The sequence below is a fragment of the Protomyctophum bolini genome, assembly GCF_963924005.1.
Source record: "Protomyctophum bolini genome assembly, chromosome: 13".
Lineage (NCBI taxonomy): Eukaryota > Metazoa > Chordata > Actinopteri > Myctophiformes > Myctophidae > Protomyctophum > Protomyctophum bolini.
Window position 1 is genome coordinate 33,559,548 of NC_137874.1, and position 26,086 is coordinate 33,585,633.

The 26,086-nt window shown below is 45.4% G+C and overlaps 1 protein-coding gene and 1 long non-coding RNA gene across 2 annotated transcripts in view; both read left to right on the plus strand.

Moving 5' to 3' along the window:
* The window catches only part of ppm1e (protein phosphatase, Mg2+/Mn2+ dependent, 1E), a 67,683-nt gene extending 51,364 nt beyond the window's left edge, over window positions 1-16,319 (plus strand). The window contains exons 3-7 of the mRNA XM_080781154.1: window positions 2,975-3,174; window positions 4,601-4,789; window positions 5,327-5,470; window positions 8,336-8,429; window positions 14,730-16,319. Coding sequence (XP_080637280.1) covers window positions 2,975-3,174; window positions 4,601-4,789; window positions 5,327-5,470; window positions 8,336-8,429; window positions 14,730-15,766 — 1,664 coding nt within the window. The 3' untranslated portion in view covers window positions 15,767-16,319. The remainder of the gene's footprint in view (window positions 1-2,974; window positions 3,175-4,600; window positions 4,790-5,326; window positions 5,471-8,335; window positions 8,430-14,729) is intronic.
* A 7,611-nt stretch (window positions 16,320-23,930) lies between these two features.
* On the plus strand, window positions 23,931-25,223 carry LOC308326949. Its single transcript, XR_013965146.1, has 4 exons — window positions 23,931-24,041; window positions 24,309-24,411; window positions 24,926-24,998; window positions 25,098-25,223. It is a non-coding gene; the product is annotated as an uncharacterized lncRNA (long non-coding RNA).
* The last annotated feature ends 863 nt before the right edge of the window (window positions 25,224-26,086 follow it).

Here is a 26,086-nt window from a genome sequence, read left to right on the forward strand (position 1 = left end):
CGCGCTAAGAGAGACGGTTGAAGCTCGCCGCGCCCTGGTTCCTTGTCTTGTGTTTGTGTGTCGAGGACAGACTTGAGATTACATAAAGAAGCATGTGCGCGCACACACACACACACACACACACACTAAGTTGGAGGGATAAATTTAGCTCCCTGTAGAGTAGAGGTAGGTACCAAAAAAATGGAGTACAGAGAGAGAGAGAGAGAGAGAGGTTCGTCACAGCTCTTAATGGAGGCCACTCAAAGACATTGCTGCTGTGGAGCAGAATCCTCGTATCTTCCTCATACAAACAGAAGCAGATCTACCAGACCTCACATCTACATGTTAATACGTATGATCGCTAGAACGTGGCCGTGACCCTGCCTCGAAAATGGTCGATTATCACATCCAGGTCAAGTTCGTATAATAAAGTATAACCAAATGGACCCTTATAGATTGAGAGTGTAACATGAAACCAAATTGATCCTTGTGGATCTTTAACCTTAACAAATTATTGTTAAAACATCTTTGTTACTTAATTTACGGGAAGTCTACACAATTAGACAATGTAAAAAAGTTATCTCTACTATGGTACCAACATCAATACAGCATGGAACGATAACACAAATATTATTTAGTCTTGGGTCTGAGAGACTACAGTAAATCTCATCAAATGGTGGTTCCGTGGCTCAAATGGGTCTGAGAGACTACAGTAAATCTCATCAAATGGTGGTTCCGTGGCTCAAATGGGTCTGAGAGACTACAGTAAATCTCATCAAATGGTGGTTCCGTGGCTCAAATGGGTCTGAGAGACTACAGTAAATCTCATCAAATGGTGGTTCCGTGGCTCAAATGGGTCTGAGAGACTACAGTAAATCTCATCAAATGGTGGTTCCGTGGCTCAAATGGGTCTGAGAGACTACAGTAAATCTCATCAAATGGTGGTTCCGTGGCTCAAATGGGTCTGAGAGACTACAGTAAATCTCATCAAATGGTGGTTCCGTGGCTCAAATAGGTCTGAGAGACTACAGTAAATCTCATCAAATGGTGGTTCCGTGGCTCAAATGGGTCTGAGAGACTACAGTAAATCTCATCAAATGGTGGTTCCGTGGCTCAAATGCAGAATAAATAATGGACTTGATATGAAGGGGTTGAAAACCGCTGCCTTAAAGGACTACTTCACCCATTTTCAACCTGTCTTCATATAATTGGTCCTCACTAATGGGAATGATAATGATAATGGTACCAGATGTTTCTGCTTGTTCTGTGTCTCATAAGAGGGCTGTGGAGACTTCAGAGACACGCCTACCATTCACATTTGTATTCCTGTTTCCTCCATATTATTATTATTATTATTATGTAGATTTGCATTAATGAGAGATCAATGACCATTATAGCACCATTAAACTTTCCAGAAATAGATAATCCTGCCATTTCAATTAGCTTGGATTCCCCGTCGATGATATCACTGGTAGGCTGGGTTTCTGAGCTATCCACAAAAAAACAGTACCACCTTAAAAACAGGGGTTATAGTCGTCCTTTAATACTGAACTTTTTACAACGGAAGTGAATAGTGCATGTCAATGGAGAGGCTTACACTTTGCACTGACATCACCATGTGACGACTCACTGATGCCCCAGATTGACGGTGCTGTGTGTGTGTGTGTGTGTGTGTGTGTGTGTGTGTGTGTGTGTGTGTGTGTGTGTGTGTGTGTGTGTGTGTGTGTGTGTGTGTGTGTGTGTGTGTGTGTGTGTGTGTGTGTGTGTGTGTGTGTGTGTGTGTGTGTGTGTGTGTGTGTGTGTGTGTGTGTGTGTGTGTGTGTGTGTGTGTGTGTGTGTGTGCGCGTGCGTGCGTGCGTGTGTGTACAGTGCAGTGCAGTGCAGTGCAGTGTGAGAGAGATGAGAGGTCATGGCCCGGTCAAAGCCCACAACCATAATATTATCGCTTCGTGTGGATTTAATCCGCGCAACGGCTGTGCCACACAATAACCCACGCCTGCTGTCGTTATACAATACAAGCACCCATGCAGTGCAGCCGTGATGCAGGCTGTTTATTAATTGCACAGCGCTGCTCAAGCTTTTTTGATATGCATTATTTAGGCCATGGACCCCCGTTTGATACCATGATTCTTATCTCTGGGAGCCCAATCTACTGTACCCTGTGCAATCAGTGTTAACTCAGAGAGTGTACAGGTGGAACCAAACGGGTCCATTTGGTTCCGTTTGTACTCCGTTTGTGGAAAGGGGGTCTCTTGAGTTACAGACCTGTAACTCAACTCAACTCAACTTGTATTGATCGCCCATTTAACATGACCAGATCAACCAAACCAAAACGTGCTGTACAGGTTAAAAGAGAAAACGTAAAGGGTCCAATAGCTTCATACTTCATACACTCATTTAGCTGGGGACCCCCTGGAACCCCCGCCCTCCAACTTAAGGACCCCTGCGGGTCCTTGAGTCAACAGCTTTTCAAGCTGCACACAATAGATTGGCTACTTCAGGCTTCTTTTCCCTCGTCAAATAGTGGATATGTTTTAAATGGCATTCATGAAATCGCCATCCTAAAATGATGATGTCTTGAAGTATAGTGACACAAATGTGTGTGTGCGTGTGTGACAGACAGACAGACAGGCTTCTTGTTCCTTGTCAAATAGTGGATATGTAATCGCCATCCTAAAATGTTGATGTCCTCACAAGTATATTAACCCAGATGTGTGTGTGTGTGTGTGTGTGTGTGTGTGTGTGTGTGTGTGTGTGTGTGTGTGTGTGTGTGTGTGTGTGTGTGTGTGTGTGTGTGTGTGTGTGCGTGCGTGCGTGCGTGCGTGCGTGCGTGCGTGCGTGCGTGCGTGCGTGCGTGCGTGCGTGCGTGCGTGCGTGCGTGCGTGCGTGCGTGCGTGCGTGCGTGCGTGCGTGCGTGCGTGCGTGCGTGCGTGCGTGCGTGCGTGCGTGCGTGCGTGCGTGCGTGCGCGTGCGTGCGTGCGTGCGTGCGCTACAGAGCTGGAGGCGGCGACGTTTGCGCGGCTGGCGTTCAACAGGCTCTTCGAGACGTGCCTGCTGTGGCTGAAGGACTTCCCGTACCGCCGGCGCCCGCTGCCGTACTACGAGACCTCCATCCACGCCATCAAGAACATGAGGCGCAAGATGGAGGACAAGCACGTGGTCATCCCCGACTTCAACAGCCTCTTCAACATCCAGGTACGAGGAAAACGCACCCCGCTCCACGCCTTGACGCGTAGTAACAGCCTCTTCAACATCCAGGTACGAGGAAAACGCACCCCGCTCCACGCCTTGACGCGTGGTGACGTGACTGGTAATTCATTATTGATGGTAAACGAATATTCTAAATTTGAATATTCAAATTACGATTTTCGATACTGTATATGTACAGTAGCATCTATTCATTCTATACATCTATTCTTTGTGGCTTGTGCAGGTGAGAGACGCCCTTACTGCAGTATAGATATCAACTACACAAGGGTGTACATTATCACCAGTGTAATCATATAGTCACACCGAATGCATGAAGTGACAAAGTATGTATGATGGCCTGTGCTGATATAAGATTGATGACAGTGCTCAGTGCTTGTTCAAACACACGCACATGCACACGCATGCACACACAAACACACGCACACGCGACTCATCCAAAACACTCCCTGTATAAGACCCTCTGGTGACTTTCACCGGCGTGACTTCAGCGTGTTTCAACAGCTGTCGCCGCAATTATGGCAAGGCAGCGCAGGCTCGTTAACCAATCAGGAGGCGTCCTTCAGGGACCCCCAACCCGGAGACCCCCCCCCCACACACATCACCAAGATCCACATCGAAGCTGATGGATCCACTTATAATTAACTTCATAATTCCTCTGGATCAAATGTTAATCCCATTTTGGTAAATGTGCAGATGGTTGTTAAGCCAGTTAATTGACATTAATACCCACTTAATTACAGGAGACGGATGAGAGAGGGTGGCACTAGTACACAGTTACATTCTCAGTGTTACTTTGACTGTGTGGGTGCACATTAGGGGTCAGTTTGGTCCCCATTGGTGCACCCTGAGGGTTAAAAGTAACACAGATGATTATCTAAAACAGATTGCCGCATTACTCTACAGGCAATAATATCTCTGTATCAAATCTGATATGGTGTGGGGTTTTGTGGCCATACACGTCATGTATACAGTAGATAGATATATATATAGTTTTGTGGCTTTTTGCGGTAAGGTCTGGCCGGACAAATGTATGTGTCTGGGAAAATACATAATACTAATAATTAAATACATAAATACATAATACATTTGTGTTTCCTTGACATGAAAATGTTTAACAACCAACTGGTATAATAGCAGATTTAAGTGATTAGCCGACCACTGAAGCCCTCGTCTCTGCCGGGTGGTCCAAAGCCTCATTATGTCCAAAACTGTTACTTTTAAGGATTCAAACTAAGTATAGCAGATCTACAAGCTCACAGCGTGCCACTGCACGGCACGTTTCGAGCTTGTACATCTGCTACCTTTTGACGGGTTGCAGTGTGATCACGTCGGGCGTTCATTTCCGAAAGAGAAAACGCCAAAAGTGAAAACACTTTGATATGATATGATACGGTTCCCCTCCCCCGTTCAGGACCAGGAGGAGCAGGCCTTCTTCGCCGTGTTCGACGGCCACGGGGGCGTGGACGCCGCCATCTACGCCGCCAACCACCTCCACGTCAACCTGGCGCACACGGAGGCGTTCCGCCAGGACCCCAGCGAGGCCCTCTACCGAGCCTTCAAGGTCACCGACGAGCGCTTCATCAAGAAGGCCCATCGGGAGGTGAGGCCTGTCACCGTCGATAACATCAGGAGGCCATGATCAGCCTGCGTGGCAAATTATTTGAGATTATCACAATTATTTTCGCTTTTAAAAACCCATTGAGACCTGGAGGCGGGTGCAAACCTCATATGTCTAAAACAGTTACTTTAAAAACCCATTGAGACCTGGAGGCAGGTGCAAACCTCATATGTCTAAAACAGTTACTTTTCAGGGTTCAAAAGTGGCAGATCTGCAAAGCTCAAAACCGGCGTTCCAGCTTGTGGATCTGCTACTGTTGATGCTTTTGCGTGATCAAATAGGGCATTCATTTATGGAAAAAATGCATACAGTTAGAATAATATGGAGATGAGAGGTTCTGAAAAACCTATGTTGCTAATTTATTGTGTGTGTGTGTGTGTGTGTGTGTGTGTGTGTGTGTGTGTGTGTGTGTGTGTGTGTGTGTGTGTGTGTGTGTGTGTGTGTGTGTGTGTGTGTGTGTGTGTGTGTGTGTGTGTGTGTGTGTGTGCGGCTGTGCGCGTGTGCGTGTGTGCGCGTCAGAAACTGCGGTGCGGGACCACCGGGGTGGTGACGTTCCTGCGGGGCAGGATGCTGCATGTGGCCTGGCTGGGGGACTCTCAGGTCATGCTGGTCAGAAGGAGCCAGGCGGTGGAGCTGATGAAACCACACAAACCAGACCGAGAGGTACTGTACGCACGCACGCGCGCACACACACACACTGTACGCACACACACACACACACACACACACACACACACACACACGCACGCACGCACACACACACACACACACACACACACACACTGTACGCACACACACACACACACACACAGAGACGTGCACACACAGTCGAGTCCATCTAAAGCGAGTCCGAGTCAAGACCGAGTGTTGGAGGGGTCGCGAACGAAACCAGATTTATTTTTTCCTTATTTGAGGTACAGAAAAACTGCACTTATATTTTACAGACTTTGGAAAAGTTCAGAATTAGGTTTACTACAGGCTGGCCAGTTCTGTGTTCTGAGCTCCGTTACTTAAAACGAGACCGCCCGGACCCGACGGAAAGACGTGGTCGACAGTCGAAGGATGATGATAAAGCCCCGCAGACGCTCTCTTATAATGTCGGTGTGGCACAGTTGGTAGTGCTGTCGCCTCACAGCTAGAAGGTCCTGGGTTCGATTCCCGCTCGGGGCGCTGTGGGTGCTGGCGGCGTGTTTCCTCCTCCACGTCATCAGTGCCCATACCCGAAGGTGGGGTTGGCGAAAGGGCCTTTCTGTGTGGAGTTTGCATGTTCTCCCCGTGTCCCCTAGGTCTAAATGTATACAGACGTCTAAATGTAGACGTCTAAATGTAGACGTCTAAATGTAAGTTTGGGAACCACTGCTTTAAACACTTGCACTTTATGAACATGAACAAAATAGATGGGTCCCCCCTGGAACTCCCTCAGGTACCCCTGGGGGTCCCCGGACCCCACTTTGGGAACCACTGGTCTAAATGTATACAGACGTCTAAATGTAGACGTCTAAATGTAAGTTTGGGAACCACTGCTTTAAACACTTTAGCACTTTATGAACATGAACAAAATAGATGGGTCCCCCCTAGAACTCCCTCAGGTACCCCTGGGGGTCCCCGGACCCCACTTTGGGAACCACTGGTCTAAATGTATACAGACGTCTAAATGTAGACGTCTAAATGTAGACGTCTAAATGTAAGTTTGGGAACCACTGCTTTAAACACTTTAGCACTTTATGAACATGAACAAAATAGATGGGTCCCCCCTGGAACTCCCTCAGGTACCCCTGGGGGTCCCCGGACCCCACTTTGGGAACCACTGGTCTAAATGTATACAGACGTCTAAATGTAGACGTCTAAATGTAAGTTTGGGAACCACTGCTTTAAACACTTTAGCACTTTATGAACATGAACAAAATAGATGGGTCCCCCCTGGAACTCCCTCAGGTACCCCTGGGGGTCCCCGGACCCCACTTTGGGAACCACTGCCCTAGGGTAGATACCCTCACAAAAACATGCAGTAATCCTGGTCTCTAAACTGCCTCCCCCTGGCCAGCCGGGGCGCCTGATGGAGGGGAAAGGAACTGGTTGGAATAACGTGTTCCTTCCACGCGCTACGTCCAACCAGGGAAACTCCCCCCTGTCAGGTGTAAAGGAGCAACTTGGACACTCAAGCATGAAGGAAGCATGAGTTAAGTCTGTTGCTCTCCCCAGGTTGGCGGAGGGTGTGTAGAGCCCAGGATCACATTAGATGATTGACACAGGGGTGAAAAATGGGTTACAAAATCGTGGGATAAAAAATATATGCAAAAATATATATATAATGTCGGTGTGAATAATGGGCTCCTCATAATACTGGAGACTCCAGTGGACTCGGTGGGGGAGAGTCCCAAGTCCCTTAGTCCGAGGCCGAGTGAATATACCGCTCAAATTATGGGCGAGGTGAACATGAGGCCGAATAAATGAAAATGTGGACTCGAGACCAGACTGGAGTACTACAACACTAGCGCAGACGCAGACGCACACACACACACCTTGTTTCTCATAATATGCGGAAGGAAATGTGTGTGTTATACAGTATGTGTGTTTTTGTCAGTCATTTGCATGATGTGTTTTAGTCATCACCGTCTCTTATCTGTTATCACTGAGATACAAACTTAACCATGGAGTCCTGGGTTCCAGTCATGAGCGTCACTGACTCAATCTACTGTAGTCTTTACCTCCTGAGTCACTGTTGCGGCGTTGCCCCACAACAGCAAAAGCATCAAAGTAGCAGATCCACAAATGACGTGTTTTGTAGCTTGTATATTTGCTGCTTTTGCTATTTTGGAACATAATGCAGGTTTCCACTCGAAAGAGACGATTATGTGAGTAGGAAGTAGGAACTTTTAAAGTACGTATATATTAAAACAATCCCTTATATCACCATTAGGCGGTAACGTGAGGCCAGTGCCAGTGAAATCCTCGACATAAACAGAGAAGAAGAGCCGGCCGACCCGCGCCAGTCTCGCTCCAGGCTGTGTAGCGCCGAACGGACTATTATTATGCTTAGCGCAACTTCGAATTCATGTTTTATTAAGCGCCCTAAAAACCAATAATGGTTTTTGCGCGCGTGTGCACAGAGGATTTATCATGTAGGCTGTTTCTACCGTTGGAGTACTATGGGGTCCAACCGCGAAAAAATGTGTCATCGAAAAACATTGTCATATTATGCACGTTATGCTCCTCTCTATCCTTTTTAATTCAAGCCGAACAATCGAATGATTGAACATTAAAATAAACATTCATCTGACCACTTAACACGGGAGCCTATCAGCATCTGACCACTTAACACGGGAGCCTATCAGCATCTGACCACTCAACACGGGAGCCTATCAGCCTGTGAACCTAACTAACTTGAACTAACCACTAACCACTGAACTAAACGTGAACCTGAACGTGTGTGTGTGTGTGTGTGTGTGTGTGTGTGTGTGTGTGTGTGTGTGTGTGCGTGTGCGTGTGCGTGTGCGCGCGTGTGTGTGCTCGTGCCTGTGTTTGCAGGATGAAAAGAAGAGGATAGAGGCGCTAGGAGGCTGTGTCATCTGGTTTGGAACGTGGAGGGTTAACGGCAGTCTGTCTGTCTCCAGATCCATAGGTAAACATACATCACACATGACATCACATCAAAGAAAAGACAAACACAGCTGGCACATCACAGGCAAAAATAAATAAATGTCTCCGCACTGTGGCTTACAGGTCTAAAGCTTTATTGATTAACGTTTTCACTAAAAGGTATTCTTCAGACATCCGACATCCATCATAGTCCGTCTGTAGGTAACGTCTGTAGGTAAACTTCACACATTGATCATCTATCCATCTACAGTCTCTCTGCTCTTACTGTCCTGTCTCTCTCTTTAACCCATTTAGGCCTAAGGCCGATTCTAAAAACGCCTCTAAATCCTGAACTAAGGTTTATGAAAAATTTCAGTTTTTTTTTTCATTGGCACGTTTGGCTGTCAAGGTTTCAGCCTCCAGGAAGAAACCCTAAATACAAAGGGATGACATCATTGCACATAACAACCACACCAAAGTGTCTAATAAAGTACTGTCAACACTCACCAGACACTGGAAAAATGACAGAAATCACGGCACTCCATCTTTAATGTTTCTTTCAATCCTAAAAGTAGAAAAGCCCCTGCCATCACTTATAGCCCATGTTTTTTGAAATTTTGGAAAAAAAAAGTTAGCCTCGTTTCTCATCATTTTGGACCATGGGCTATAGCCCATATCGTACGGCATACTATAGCGCGCCGTTTTTCATCATTTTTGAGGATTTGAAAAAAATGACGAAATGACAAAAACGATGGGTTATAGCCCATGTTTTTTGAAATGTTGAAAAAAAAAGTTATCCTCGTTTCTCATCATTTTGGACCATGGGCTATAGCCCATATCGTACGGCATACTATAGCGCGCCGTTTTTCATCATTTTTGAGGATTTGAAAAAGTGACAAAATGACAAAAACGATGGGTTATAGCCCATGTTTTTTGAAATTTTGAAAAAAAAAGTTAGCCTCGTTTCTCATCATTTTGGACCATGGGCTATAGCCCATATCGTACGGCATACGCCGTTTTTCATCATTTTTGAGGATTTGAAAAAAATGACGAAATGACAAAAACGATGGGTTATAGCCCATGTTTTTTGAAATTTTGAAGAAAAAAAGTTAGCCTCGTTTCTCATAATTTTGGACCATGGGCTATAGCCCATATCGTACGGCATACTATAGCGCGCCGTTTTTCATCATTTTTGAGGATTTGAAAAAAATGACGAAATGACAAAAACGATGGGTTATAGCCCATGTTTTTGAAATTTTGAAAAAAAAAGTTAGCCTCGTTTCTCATCATTTTGGACCATGGGCTATAGCCCATATCGTACGGCATACTATAGCGCGCCGTTTTTCATCATTTTTGAGGATTTGAAAAAAATGACAAAATGACAAAAACGATGGGTTATAGCCCATGTTTTTTGAAATTTTGAAAAATAAAGTTAGCCTCGTTTCTCATCATTTTGGACCATGGGCTATAGCCCATATCGTACGGCATACTATAGCGCGCCGTTTTTCATCATTTTTGAGGATTTGAAAAAAATGACGAAATGACAAAAACGATGGGTTATAGCCCATGTTTTTGAAATTTTGAAAAAAAAAAGTTAGCCTCGTTTCTCATCATTTTGGACCATGGGCTATAGCCCATATTGTACGGCATACTATAGCGCGCCGTTTTTCATCATTTTTGAGGATTTGAAAAAAATGACGAAATGACAAAAACGATGGGTTATAGCCCATGTTTTTTGAAATTTTGAAGAAAAAAAGTTAGCCTCGTTTCTCATAATTTTGGACCATGGGCTATAGCCCATATCGTACGGCATACTATAGCGCGCCGTTTTTCATCATTTTTGAGTATTTGAAAAAAATGACGAAATGACAAAAACGATGGGTTATAGCCCATGTTTTTGAAATTTTGAAAAAAAAAGTTAGCCTCGTTTCTCATCATTTTGGACCATGGGCTATAGCCCATATCGTACGGCATACTATAGCGCGCCGTTTTTCATCATTTTTGAGGATTTGAAAAAAATGACAAAATGACAAAAACGATGGGTTATAGCCCATGTTTTTTGAAATTTTGAAAAATAAAGTTAGCCTCGTTTCTCATCATTTTGGACCATGGGCTATAGCCCATATCGTACGGCATACTATAGCGCGCCGTTTTTCATCATTTTTGAGGATTTGAAAAAAATGACGAAATGACAAAAACGATGGGTTATAGCCCATGTTTTTGAAATTTTGAAAAAAAAAGTTAGCCTCGTTTCTCATCATTTTGGACCATGGGCTATAGCCAATATCGTACGGCATACTATAGCGCGCCGTTTTTCATCATTTTTGAGGATTTGAAAAAAATGACGAAATGACAAAAACGATGGGTTATAGCCCATGTTTTTGAAATTTTGAAAAAAAAAGTTAGCCTCGTTTCTCATCATTTTGGACCATGGGCTATAGCCCATATCGTACGGCATACTATAGCGCGCCGTTTTTCATCATTTTTGAGGATTTGAAAAAAATGACAAAATGACAAAAACGATGGGTTATAGCCCATGTTTTTTGAAATTTTGAAAAATAAAGTTAGCCTCGTTTCTCATCATTTTGGACCATGGGCTATAGCCCATATCGTACGGCATACTATAGCGCGCCGTTTTTCATCATTTTTGACGATTTTTAAAAAATGACGAAATGACAAAAACGATGGGTTATAGCCCATGTTTTTTGAAATTTTGAAAAAAAAGTTAGCCTCGTTTCTCATCATTTTGGACCATGGGCTATAGCCCATATCGTACGGCATACTATAGCGCGCCGTTTTTCATCATTTTTGAGGATTTGAAAAAAATGACGAAATGACAAAAACGATGGGTTATAGCCCATGTTTTTTGAAATTTTGAAGAAAAAAAGTTAGCCTCGTTTCTCATAATTTTGGACCATGGGCTATAGCCCATATCGTACAGCATACTATAGCGCGCCGTTTTTCATCATTTTTGAGGATTTGAAAAAAATGACGAAATGACAAAAACGATGGGTTATAGCCCATGTTTTTGAAATTTTGGAAAAAAAAGTTAGCCTCGTTTCTCATCATTTTGGACCATGGGCTATAGCCCATATCGTACGGCATACTATAGCGCGCCGTTTTTCATCATTTTTGAGGATTTGAAAAAAATGACAAAATGACAAAAACGATGGGTTATAGCCCATGTTTTTTGAAATTTTGAAAAATAAAGTTAGCCTCGTTTCTCATCATTTTGGACCATGGGCTATAGCCCATATCGTACGGCATACTATAGCGCGCCGTTTTTCATCATTTTTGAGGATTTGAAAAAAATGACGAAATGACAAAAACGATGGGTTATAGCCCATGTTTTTGAAATTTTGAAAAAAAAAGTTAGCCTCGTTTCTCATCATTTTGGACCATGGGCTATAGCCAATATCGTACGGCATACTATAGCGCGCCGTTTTTCATCATTTTTGAGGATTTGAAAAAAATGACAAAATGACAAAAACGATGGGTTATAGCCCATGTTTTTGAAATTTTGAAAAATAAAGTTAGCCTCGTTTCTCATCATTTTGGACCATGGGCTATAGCCCATATCGTACGGCATACTATAGCGCGCCGTTTTTCATCATTTTTGAGGATTTGAAAAAAATGACGAAATGACAAAAACGATGGGTTATAGCCCATGTTTTTGAAATTTTGAAAAAAAAGTTAGCCTCGTTTCTCATCATTTTGGACCATGGGCTATAGCCCATATCGTACGGCATACTATAGCGCGCCGTTTTTCATCATTTTTGAGGATTTGAAAAAAATGACGAAATGACAAAAACGATGGGTTATAGCCCATGTTTTTTGAAATTTTGAAGAAAAAAAGTTAGCCTCGTTTCTCATAATTTTGGACCATGGGCTATAGCCCATATCGTACAGCATACTATAGCGCGCCGTTTTTCATCATTTTTGAGGATTTGAAAAAAATGACGAAATGACAAAAACGATGGGTTATAGCCCATGTTTTTGAAATTTTGGAAAAAAAAGTTAGCCTCGTTTCTCATCATTTTGGACCATGGGCTATAGCCCATATCGTACGGCATACTATAGCGCGCCGTTTTTCATCATTTTTGAGGATTTGAAAAAAATGACAAAATGACAAAAACGATGGGTTATAGCCCATGTTTTTTGAAATTTTGAAAAATAAAGTTAGCCTCGTTTCTCATCATTTTGGACCATGGGCTATAGCCCATATCGTACGGCATACTATAGCGCGCCGTTTTTCATCATTTTTGAGGATTTGAAAAAAATGACGAAATGACAAAAACGATGGGTTATAGCCCATGTTTTTGAAATTTTGAAAAAAAAAGTTAGCCTCGTTTCTCATCATTTTGGACCATGGGCTATAGCCAATATCGTACGGCATACTATAGCGCGCCGTTTTTCATCATTTTTGAGGATTTTAAGAAAATGACGAAATGACAAAAACGATGGGTTATAGCCCATGTTTTTGAAATTTTGAAAAAAAAAGTTAGCCTCGTTTCTCATCATTTTGGACCATGGGCTATAGCCCATATCGTACGGCATACTATAGCGCGCCGTTTTTCATCATTTTTGAGGATTTGAAAAAAATGACAAAATGACAAAAACGATGGGTTATAGCCCATGTTTTTTGAAATTTTGAAAAATAAAGTTAGCCTCGTTTCTCATCATTTTGGACCATGGGCTATAGCCCATATCGTACGGCATACTATAGCGCGCCGTTTTTCATCATTTTTGACGATTTTTAAAAAATGACGAAATGACAAAAACGATGGGTTATAGCCCATGTTTTTTGAAATTTTGAAAAAAAAGTTAGCCTCGTTTCTCATCATTTTGGACCATGGGCTATAGCCCATATCGTACGGCATACTATAGCGCGCCGTTTTTCATCATTTTTGAGGATTTGAAAAAACTTACGAAATGACAAAAACGATGGGTACATCAGTTAGTTCAGTGTCTTGGAACGCGACGACTGCAGTGCAGTGCAGTGTCAAACTGGCATTGACCTTATACCAACCTTGAAACGTATGCTGGTCCCTGATTGGCCGGTAGAGTACACCGACATACATACATACCCGATCGAAGTACTTGCGTGCTCTGCTTGTGCAAGTAATAAAGTCTCATATGTTAAAAGACCATCCATGGGCTCCTCTAGTGCATGATAAACTTGGCCAAGAACTACCCGGCAAACTGTCTTCTCTCGCTTCCACGCAGGCCAGGCGCTAACGAAAATGTCAGCACTCTCTTGTCATATTCCCAGGGGTGCTTCCAAATTCGTCAAGAAAAGTACACCCTACATCTTTTCCTAGAAACAGTCCCTCGACCTCGATGCGGAATGTCACGAGGTCAAGGAACGATGTGAAGGAGAATTCATTAAGGACTGGAAAAGACAGCCGCAATGCTGAGCAACCGACTGCATTCACACGCTAGGCTAGTGTTGTATGACAGTGGATGTTATTGATTCATTCACACTATAGGCTAGTGTTGTTGTATGACAGTGGATGTTATTGATTCATTCACACACTAGGCTAGTGTTGTTGTATGATGGTGGAGGTTATTGATTCATTCACACACTAGGCTAGTGTTGTTGTATGACAGTGGATGTTATTGATTCATTCACACACTAGGCTAGTGTTGTTGTATGACGGTGGATGTTATTTATTCATTCACACTATAGGCTAGTGTTGTTGTATGACAGTGGATGTTATTTATTCATTCACACACTAGGCTAGTGTTGTTGTATGACAGTGGATGTTATTGATTCATTCACACTATAGGCTAGTGTTGTTGTATGACAGTGGATGTTATTGATTCATTCACACACTAGGCTAGTGTTGTTGTATGACAGTGGATGTTATTGATTCATTCACACTATAGGCTAGTGTTGTTGTATGACAGTGGATGTTATTGATTCATTCACACACTAGGCTAGTGTTGTTGTATGATGGTGGAGGTTATTGATTCATTCACACACTAGGCTAGTGTTGTTGTATGACAGTGGATGTTATTGATTCATTCACACACTAGGCTAGTGTTGTTGTATGACAGTGGATGTTATTTATTCATTCACACACTAGGCTAGTGTTGTTGTATGACGGTGGATGTTATTGATTCATTCACACACTATAGGCTACGGTGTTGTATGGCGGTGGATGTTATATATAATCAATCAAACATTTTGAACTATTTCTTTTGCCTGTAGCCAAATATATATTTATGGGTACGTTTCGAGACAAAAAACTAAATTTCACCTGCAGTTTTCCTGGTAAAACTGTGAGGTGACAACATGAGAAGCCCTTTGGTTACGTGTGGCTCCTCCTCCTCCCTGCAGGTGACAACGAGCACAAGCCCTACATCTCGGGCGACGCGGACCACGCCGTGTTCCCGCTGGACGGCTCCGAGGACTACCTGATCCTGGCGTGCGACGGCTTCTGGGACACGGTGACGCCCGAGGAGGCGGTGGGCGTGGTCAGCGCCCACCTGCAGGAGAACGCCGGCGACACGGCCATGGTGGCCCACAAGCTGGTGGCGGAGGCGCGGGACGCCGGCTCCAGCGACAACATCTCTGTCATCGTGGTGTTCCTGCGAGACCCGCGCTGCCCGCCCCCGCCGCAGCCCCCCGTGGCGGGGGGCTGCGGCGGCCACGGGGGGGTCGAGGAGGAGGCGGAGGAGGGGGGCGGCGGGGTGGGGGGGGAGGTGGAGCTGATGGAGGAGACGGAGGCGGCCTGCACCGAGCCGGAGGCCGAGGAGGAGGAGGAGGAGGAGGAGGAGGGGGGGACGAGGGGCCGCGGCGGAGAGAAAGGCGGCACGGCGGCCGACGTGGGAGGCGGCGGGAGGAAGGGGCGCGGCGGCTTCCTGCAGCAGTGCTCGGCGCCGGCCGACATGGGCTACGAGGACCGCGCGGAATCCTTCACCGACAGGACCAGCCTCAGCCTGCTGGGCGGGGAGGAGGGCAGGGTCACGCTGACCCCGGCGCCCTCATTCTCCTCATCCTCAGACGACAGCCTGGCGCCCGGGGGGTGGGGGTCGGGCCGCGTCTGCCACCCGTACCCAGGAGAATGCCCCTCGCGGAGGAGGAGACCAGGACCCAAGCCCAGCGTCCCCATGGGAGGACCCCAGCTGCAGCAGGAGGCGGATCCGCTGTGGGCGCTGCCGGCCGGCCTGCTGGGCAGATCCCAGCGGAGGATGGCGTGCGGGCGTCCCCACTGGAGCCGGAGGAGGCTGGGCAGCAGAGCGGGCCGCAGGGAACCCGTCGTCACGCTGGCGCGGGCCAGCTCCCATCCCGCCGTGCCCTGCTCCCAACGCCGCGCCGAGACCAGGCCCGGGGTGGCGGAGGCCCAATCAGCCCACCTCGACACCTGCCTCTGAAGAGGACGCAACCTCCCCCCCCCCACCCCTTCCACAAGCTGCCCCCCCCCCGAACCACCCACTCTCATCCCCACGCACTGCCCCCCCCCCCGCCCCCCCCCTCTTCACATGTAACATGTAAGCGGCCAGGCTCCCGCTGTTGTCCACCCGACCAACTGACTGACTGAATCCCCGGATGGAAGCAGCCGACGGCCAGCTGATCGAGGCATCGTTTGCTGCCCATCCCATCCCCCACCCCCCCCCCCCCCCACATTGTCGATCGGCAAAAGAGCAGCAGTCTGTGCTGTGATGCCGTAGAGCGTTTGAACCTCTGCCTCCTCCACATCTGCCGAAACCCATCCACCGCCCCGCCCCACACAGACTGGAACTCGGGGAGGGGAGGGGTGGGGTGGGGGGCTAGAACAATCAGACAGGGCAGCGGACGCACGCTGCTCTCTCTCTCTCTCTCTCTCTCTGTCTCTGTCTCTCTCTCTCTCGGGAAGAGACGAACGCGCCCATCATCAACCCACCCACTCTGTCCATAGATAAAAGCGCTTAAAACAGGATTATAAGATTATTAGACACTCACTTACCTGAATCACAGCATCATGTAGAGCGATATGTATTACAAAACGGGAAGGGGTAGAGGGGGGGGGGGGGGGGGGGGGGCATACCATAGCTGGGGATAATGGAGTTGAGCAGGGGGTGGGGTGGAGGGGGGGATATTATTAAGAAATTAAATTCTATTTATAGTCTTTGTCGGTTCACATGGTTCTCTTTATTGTGTATAGACTTGCTTCTTGGACATGCCCTGCCGTGGGTTTGCGTTTACAGTGGAAGGAGAAGCAGATAACTCTCTGTGTGTGTGTGTGAGTGCCCCGTTTAAAGTAGTGGCTCTTTTCGACTGCGAGTACCGAAAAGGGAACCGTGCCCCGAACACGTCTTGCACAGGCTCTGGATCTGTTCCCATCATGCACTACGGCTCGGTTTCAGAACCTCATTTGGGTCCCTGGTCAGGAGGAGGTGGTACTGATCGTTCTGGGTTCTACCCCAGAACCTTCAGAAATGATCATTTTCTTTCTCCATCCATTTGTTCTGATCTTCTAGGTCAGCTATTTATTGATAAAGAAAATGGAAAACGGAAAAAAAATAAGAGGAACGTCATTGTAGATTAACATCACAGGCTTTTCCGGAAGGTCTTCAGAGTTCATGGAAAGATTCAGTCGAAAAGAGCCATTGAAACTGTTGCCATTTTTGTAACCGGGTCAGGACAGTTCAGACAACCCCCCCTCCCCCCCCCCCCTCCTTGCAGAACACGTGCCTTCCATGTCTGTTACTCCAGCCTACTGTATCCTCCCCTCCCCAACCAGGAAATAACCATTTCAACTCCACTCTGTATACAAACTGCTAAACTGTTGGGGACATGTTATGTCACTGAGAAGATGTATATGATTTCCATGTGGCGATACTCCCAGTCCCAACTGTGTGTGTTGTGTGTCCCCTTTTAATGCTTACGCTTATCTACCAACAAAAGTAAAGCCATAATTCTGTATTCGTCACTGGGGGGTCGGGGGGGGGGGGGGGGGGGGGAGATGCTGCACACGCCGTCGGTTCAAATCTGTAAAACGTTTCACCTCACCGCTTCCAAGCAAAGTCTGTTTAGGTAATCCTAAATGTGCCTCCTCTTTCCTGGCCCAGACAATGGCTCTAGAGACACTTTAAAACTCTCAAAGCCAAATAGAATTTACTACGCAAATAGTGTAACTGTTTTCTGTTCTTAAGTTATTTATCGCCCCCAAAATGACGAAGGCTAATTTGATCTTTGGGTGGGACAAATAAGTGTTACTGTACATAAGTGTAATGTTACTGCTCTTTGGCTTTGTAGTTGTAGGGCAGCATCATTTGACAATTTCGCTAAATCTCTTCGCCAAAGAATTGCCGATCTACAACAAGCTCACAATGCGTCACAACGTGACCATTTCCGGTTTTGCGTTATAACCGATATGGATATGGAGATTCAGTGCAGAGAAAGAGGCGACCTCACAAGATGGCGTGCGCCTGTTCATATTAAAACAACAGGTGTGGCTTCACATGCTCTTTGGAAGCAAAGTCAGGTCTGGTACTGCTAATGCAACTACCACCATTAGGAGGCAGCGCAGCCTCACTGAATGACCTCGTTGTTATATTTTATTTTATTTATACGTTTATTTGGGAGGGACAGCGAATATCAACGATGTCAATACACCGGATTTAGCAATAAAATGCTAGTTTCCATCCGTAGTCCATGTAAATCAGTGGTTCTCAAAGTAGGGTCTGCGGGTCTTTGAGGGGGTTCCAGGGGTTGAACCAATGGAACCAAATGCTGTAAGCCTTACAGGTGCATTTGGTTCCAGTTGTACACTCTCAGTGTTATGGGGTTCTGTGGCTTAATTCTTAATGCATACCGAACTGGGTGTCCTTGAAGAGAGAGGAAACATTTGGAGGCTTGACTCGTGATGCCAAATTATTGACGGCTAGCTGACGTATCCGTGACAAAGCGACCACACTGTGCCATCACCTTGTCCTCTTATTTGAATGGGAAACGTGTTTAAATAACCCCCTCTCTTCTCTACTTCCCTTCACATTCAAATGGCCCCCGACCGCTACTTTGACAAACGCCACACCCTGACCTCTACCCCGAAGGTCACACCACGGGGGTTTCGGAGACGGTGACTCAAAGGATGAATCTCATTCCCTTGAACGTACGACGGGCACTAGCAGTTGGCCTCAGCGAGCAATCATGGAGACCAAAGCCCTATATCTTCATTGCACGACGAAAATAGCCAACTTTCGACTACCGTCTATGAATTGTGCTCGTTCGACTACAGTCTATAAATTGTGCTCGTTCATTCATACGACGAAAGCAGCTATTTCAGTCGAAATATTTAGTGAAGTGGCGCGGTCGCACAACAGGCTATACATTTTCCTCCACAGTGTGGACCCGTTTTCCAGTGGGGGATTTAGTTTGGACCACTGTTTATAGAGGACTCATCGGCTTCACTTCCATTCCCAAACGAAAGTCAAACATACAAAATTGCGGCCATTGCTTCACATCCGATCACTTCAGCCAGGTTTTTCAGACTCTATTTTTGAGAGCAGGAAAGGCGATACATTTGTGTGTCCCCCCCCATTGCCTCGTGCTTTTGTACCCAGTTCTGTAATGAAAACATGTACCTAATCTGTACTGCTGTATGTAATCTGTATCCGTTCTGAGCTGTGCGGTCTATCTTTAAATGGTTCTTTTCAACTGCAAGAACTTAGTGAACCGCTCGTAAAGTTTTTGGATTTGTGTCATTAGTGCACTGCTCAGATAAGCAGTTTCAGATAAAGTTCTCACAGCCTAATTTATTTATTTTTGGCTTTTTAATTATACAGTTTTATTTTTATTCATTTATTTATTATGATGTACCTCGTCCTTCGGGGGGGGGGGGGGGGGGGTCACGATGGAAAACGCCATCACAGAACTAAACGGGTTCTGAAAGGTTCTGGGTTTTACCCCCTTCGTAGTGGAAAAGAGTAGATATATAGTGTTCTGGCTCAGTCACTGGCTAAACTACTGCAAGACGCTGTGTCTGACTCCCATGTGGCTGTTGCGTTGTACATATAATCTGCCAGACTGCCAGTCACCCGTAGAAGCAATAAAATGCAGAAAGGTTACCCTCATTCATTCCTCGGGGTAAAATACCATACCAGACACGCGTGGGCCAAAACCAGCCAGAATTCCTCCTCTCGCTCCGAGTCACGCACCGCTTTCAGGGCAAGGTTTTCTCCACGCCGCCGTGAGCTCCCCCCACCACCCCGTTCTTTTCGTGATGAAAACGAGCATCGCTGAGGCATTTCCCTTCCGCGACTCTGCACTGTGTCTATGTACACAAAAGTGTCCCCCCCCCCCCCCCCCCCCTCCCCCCTCACACCTCTGTAAGCAATAATTAAAGTCTTTGATGCCGTTAAACGGGGGAAAGGCCCTTTCGAAAAGGGTTTGTCTTCACAAACCAAGGGGCGAGGCTCAGCGCACTGACGAAACTAAAAAGGCCTCGGTCACACTTTGCACTGATATTTGAAAAAGTGAACCGGAAGCCCCTGGTTCGGAAACACCTCCCCCCACCTTTGCACCCCTTGACCCCATGCCTATGCCCTATATCTAGCCTAGATCTGAAAAGATTGCCCGTGAATGTCCGTGCTCCACACATTTCCGGGCCAAGACGTTGACGTTCACGTAAAGCTCCTATATACTTTGTCATGCGATGAATAGGGAAAGTAGCCGGTCTGCAATGTCTCTTCATGGCGCGATACGACGCGTCTAGGGTTGGGATCTTTTTTTTCCGGTTCCTTTTAAACGATTCCTGTATTTTCTTTAAATCTATATTTCATTGTAGTGATTCTCAAAGTGAGGTCCAGGGACTGTCTGAGGGGGACCGGGGACCCTTGCAGGTCTGTAACTCTGAGAGTGTACACACATGGACCCTTAACGGGCCAGGTCCATTTGGTTCCATTTGTACAATCTCAGGGTTATGGTGGTCCACGGAAATGAAAAAGGTTTGTGGAACACCGGTATTGTATAGCAGACATGACGTCCACACATACCAGCCTCTGACAGTGTGATAGAAATTGAAAAATAAAGTTCCCGAAAAAGTTCCAAAATGTTGGATTCTGGTTCCTCCGTGTTTCCGAATTCCCAACCCTGCAGATGCGTCGTGACCTTGTAGATGGGCTATTAGACTCTATTTCTAGTTTCTGTTTGGAGACGTGTGTCCGTTCAGAGTTATGCCAGTGCCTGCGTGACGGGCACAGGCCACCAGACCAGAGGTATGCCAGTGCCTGCGCGGTGGGCACTGGCCACCAGAACAGAGGTATGCCAGTGCCTGCCCGACGGGCACAGGCCACCAGAACAGAGGTATGCCAGTGCCTGCGCGGTGGGCACTGGCCACCAGAACAGAGGTATGCCAGTGCCTGCCCGACGGGCACAGGCCACCAGACCAGAGGTATGCCAGTGCCTGCCCGACGGGCACTGGCCACCAGAACAGAGGTATGCCAGTGCCTGCCCGACGGGCACAGGCCACCAGACCAGAGGTATGCCAGTGCCTGCCCGACGGGCACAGGCCACCAGACCAGAGGTATGCCAGTGCCTGCCCGACGGGCACTGGCCACCAGAACAGAGGTATGCCAGTGCCTGCCCGACGGGCACAGGCCACCAGACCAGAGGTATGCCAGTGCCTGCCCGACGGGCACTGGCCACCAGAACAGAGGTATGCCAGTGCCTGCGCGGTGGGCACTGGCCACCAGAACAGAGGTATGCCAGTGCCTGCGCGGTGGGCACAGGCCACCAGAACAGAGGTATGCCAGTGCCTGCGCGACGGGCACAGGCCACCAGAACAGAGGTATGCCAGTGCCTGCGCGACGGGCACAGGCCACCAGACCAAGCCATTGTTCTCCTCCTGTCACCATGCAGGGGTTTAACTCACAAATAAAGTTATGCCACATTCTGTTCCTTTAGCCGGTTAGGTTAACAACCACTATGGTATAAAAAAAAAAAAAAAAAAAAGATAACTGTACCTGTAACGTCTGTGTTCTTGATAGTATATAAATGTGTATTTTAACTGGTGACTACTATTATCATGTATATAAAGATTAGAACCAAACTTGTTCGGTTTGCCTGTGTATTTATTTATTTGTTGCTTTTGTCTTCATCATTCAACTTGGGTTGGGGGCTGTCTGTCTGTGCCAAGGTTAATTTTAGTTTTGTAAATTTTTTCCACTTCATTTTTAAAGCGGTTTTATTGGTTTTAGTCATAGTTTTATTTTCAAAAAGGCAATTGCGGAGTTTTGCGGAAAAAAACGATTGGTTATAGCCCATGTTTTTTTTTTTTTTTTGAAAGAGTATTGCGGAGTGTTGCGAAAAAATTGCGGAAATGGAAATTGCGGAAATTGCAGAAATTGCGGGAATTGCGAAAATTGCGGAAATGGAAATTGCGGAATTGTGGAAATTGCTGAAATTTCAGAATTGGAAATTGCGGAAATTGCTGAAATTGCAGAAATTGCGGAAATCGTAATTGCGGAAATTGCGGAAATGGAAATTGCGGAAATTGCGAAATTGCAGAAATGGTAATTGCGGAATTGCGGAAATTAAGGAAATGGTAATTGTGGAAATTGCGGAATTGGAAATTGCGGAAAATGCGGAAATTGCGGAAATGGAAATTGCGGAATTATTTTTTCATTTTTTATTTTTTTTCAAATCCTCAAAAATGATGAAAAACGGCGCGCTGTGTCATCTTCTGGAAAAGGGAGGATGCCGAATGACTAACACTTAACACAATAAACACACACACAGACATGATGAAAAACGGCGCGCTGTGTCATCTTCTGGAAAAGGGAGAATGCCGAATGACTAACACTTAACACAATAAACACACACACAGACACAAATGCATACTTAAAAATCCACTTAACTCTGTCTCTCTCACACGGCACACGCACGCGCCCACACATGCATGCACGCGTGCGTGCACGCAAAGTGAGTTTAACGCAATCAGATAGGACTTTAAAACTAACCTGTGGCTTCCTGTGAGTTTAGGGTTGGGTTTTGGGTAGGGTCTCCTGTACATACCTGTACTACCGGTATGTACAGGAGACTATACTGTAACAGTATAGTAGGCCTACGTGGACCAAACACATGCACCCAGTCTCCTGTACATGCCTGGCGCATAACGTTGCTGTCAGGCAGAAACCTTTTAATGCCCAACTAGATCAAAAAATGTCGTAACACTGCGTAAAGCAACAGGTTTTCAGCTTGTAGATCTGCTACTTTTGCAAATTCTTTCTTTTTTTAATCCTGAAAGGTTTTGGTTTTTGAACATTATGAGGTTTCCACCCAAGACCATATGCAGGAGTCAAGAGAGTGAGAATTCATTTCTATAGGCCTACTCCCCTGCATCTCAGAGGCAAATGTTGTACTTTTAACGCCACTACAATTATTTGACAGCTTTAGTTTACTGGTTAATTTTTCAATTTTTGATTGTTATTGCAAAGCCCTATTTTATCCTTTCTGAAGCTGATCGAGGGGGCGAGAGAAACAAAAGATGGGAAGGGGAGGAAGTCATTGCGGTTGGATTAATGGTGGTTCTCAAACCTTTTCATGTCTATAGGACCCACAGCCACAAATTAATATCTACAGTATTTTCATGGCCACAGACCCACATTTGTAAGGGCTTTCTGTGGCCCAGAAGAGAAAATCCAAATTATAAAAAAAACTTGTGTTAATAAATTAGAACCAGTTGAGTAGAGGAAGAGAGGCTGGGGTGAGATAGAGATCTAAAATAGAGAGAACAAGAGAGAGAGAGAGAGAGAGAGAGAGGAGACCTAGATACCCCCTGCCGTGGAAAACGGGGAAAGAGATTGATAGAAATGGATGAGGGAGGTGAAGGGCCGTAGTTAGTGTGAGACCCCCATATGCCCCGAGCATTTGCAAGGGGAGAGATCTCAAGAGGGAGAGCGAGGGAGCGAGTGTGAGTGATGGAGTGAGAGGATCCAAGGGAAGAAAACGAAAGTCATTTGCAAGAGAGAGAGAGACAGAGATACCACCTCTTGGGCTCTATTTTCATCCATGCTAAAGCCCTTATCCCTAAACTACTTTAGAAAATTATGTTTGAATAGTTAAAATAGCATCGACATGTTGTGAGCTTGTAGATGTTTTTCAAAATAGTAAAAAAGGCGAATTAGCTTATGGATAACGGGTTTAGTGTCTCAGAGTAAGTCCAACATTTCACTGCTTGTACCTGTATGTATGAGTGAGTGACAATTAAACTTGTTTTAACTGTGTCACAGGAGCCCTGCCTACCTGACGTACCATATTGAAACACCATGATGCATTGTGTACAGTCAGGGGTGCAGATTTTGGAGGATTTTAAAAAACGGTGAAAATCGCAGAAAAGCGAAAGGCTATAGTCCATGGTCACAGACCGCATACTGGTCACGTTCATTTATACCGGTCAAGGTCATTTATACTGCTCAAGGTCATTGATATTGGTCAAGGTCATTGAGCGGCACGCTATAGTGCGCGATTCTTCATCATTGTTGATTTTCATTTCTTTACAGGGAATCCGGTACACCCCAGGATGGGGAAAATACCCAGCCGCTGGATTCCTCTAACAGAGGCTTCGGAACACCATAAAGGGGCTGAGAAAGAGGCTGAGGTCACAGAGCACACAGCAGACACCGCCACAAAGTAATGAACGTGGTGATCATAGGACACGCATACCAGGTAATTGCGAACGCAATGAGCACTAACTATGAGACCCTGCAGATCATGTCTGTCTGTCTGTCTGTCTGTCCCGCTGTTACACCACCCGCCCGCCACCAGAGGGCGCAGCTCTATCACACACAGAACACACACACACACACACACACACACACACAGCTCCGTTCGCTTCCTGCGTTTGCGGGTCTTACTTGTTGTTGGAACTGAATTAATTGTTGAAGCATTAGAGCCATATCATTTAGTCATTGGTAATATTATTTTCTTTTATAGAATCTACCATATTGGATGAAAAAGCCATATTGCTTTAAGAATGGTTGAGAAACAATTTGCAGCCCCTCAGCCTGGTGGAGCAAAACATGCAGGAAATGTACAGGTCAGTAGGAATGCACTGAGGATACTAGCTGCAGCACTCATCAAATGTAATTAGCCTATGCATGCGCCTCATGGTAGTGTAGTAATCTGTAGTAGTTTAGATTGTAATTACGTTGATGTACTACCCTGTAGCACATCGTCATTACAATCTAAACTACTACAGACCTCCCAAAATAAACTAATTGGACTACTTCTACACCTCACTCACACCTATAGCATAACCTCTGCTCATTATGTTAGGGTGGAATGGCTCAGGGTAGAGGACAGAGTACAGCAACTTGCAATGGGCCTGGTCTATAAGATACTCAGGGGACCAGTGCCCGCATGTACCTGTTGTACTACTTCAAAGGCACAAAAAGGGCTATCAATAACCTTCCCTCAAAACTGCCATGAAAGATCACCTGTCTGCAATTGCCCTGAGGACATTTTGTGCTATCCTTTTAACATTCTTGTACAATTGCACTGCTGTACTATCTGCAAAATGTTAATTAAGTATTCAAATATTTAAAAAAAAGGCCACGTTAATAAGGGGATACAAGTGTGCAGGAGATCGGCCAAGGGTTCCCACATCTATCCACTCCAGGCATGGTAAGTTACAAACATATGAGTGCATATACCGATATTTTATAACAATTGCATTGTTATAACAATCTTTTATCAGTATGATTTTGTTTTCCTCCATTTTAGTTTTTTTAAAGATTGCACAAAACTTACAGTCTTGCATGGAGAGGCTGGGCCAAAAACTCCTGACAAAAAAGTTCCTGTACCTGGCAAGACGCAAAGGGAAACTAACCTCTTCTCTTGATGGATTAACACACGGTAATATATTATTGTTATATTGTTCCACCATAAGCCTGTAAGTTCCTCTGCATATCTAAATGGAAATGTTATTAATTTTAACCACATGTACCCAGCAACAATATTCTCAAAGAGATTTCGTGTAGATGGGAAAACCGTGCCAGCTCCAAGTGCAGTGAAAAGTTATCCTCGTTTCTCATCATTTTGGACCATCAAAATTCAAAATTCCGCAATTTCCGCAATTTTTGAAATTTTGAAAAAAAAAGTTATCCTCGTTTCTCATCATTTTGGACCATGGGCTATAGCCTATATCGTACGGCATACTATAGCGCGCCGTTTTTCATCATTTTTGATGATTTGACAAAAATGAAAAAATAAAAAAAACGATGGGTTATAGCCCATGTTTTTTGAAATTTTGAAAAAAAAAGTTATCCTCGTTTCTCATCATTTTGGACCATGGGCTATAGCCCATATCGTACGGCATACTATAGGGCGCCGTTTTTCATCATTTTTGAGGATTTGAAAAAAATGACGAAATGACAAAAACGATGGGTTATAGCCCATGTTTTTTGAAATTTTGAAAAAAAAAGTTAGCCTCGTTTCTCATCATTTTGGACCATGGGATATAGCCCATATCGTACGGCATACTATAGCGCGCCGTTTTTCATCATTTTTGAGGATTTGAAAAAAATGACGAAATGACAAAAACGATGGGTTATAGCCCATGTTTTTTGAAATGATTAAAAAAAAAGTTATCCTCGTTTCTCATCATTTTGGACCATGGGCTATAGCCCATATCGTACGGCATACTATAGCGCGCCGTTTTTCATCATTTTTGAGGATTTGAAAAAAATGACGAAATGACAAAAACGATGGGT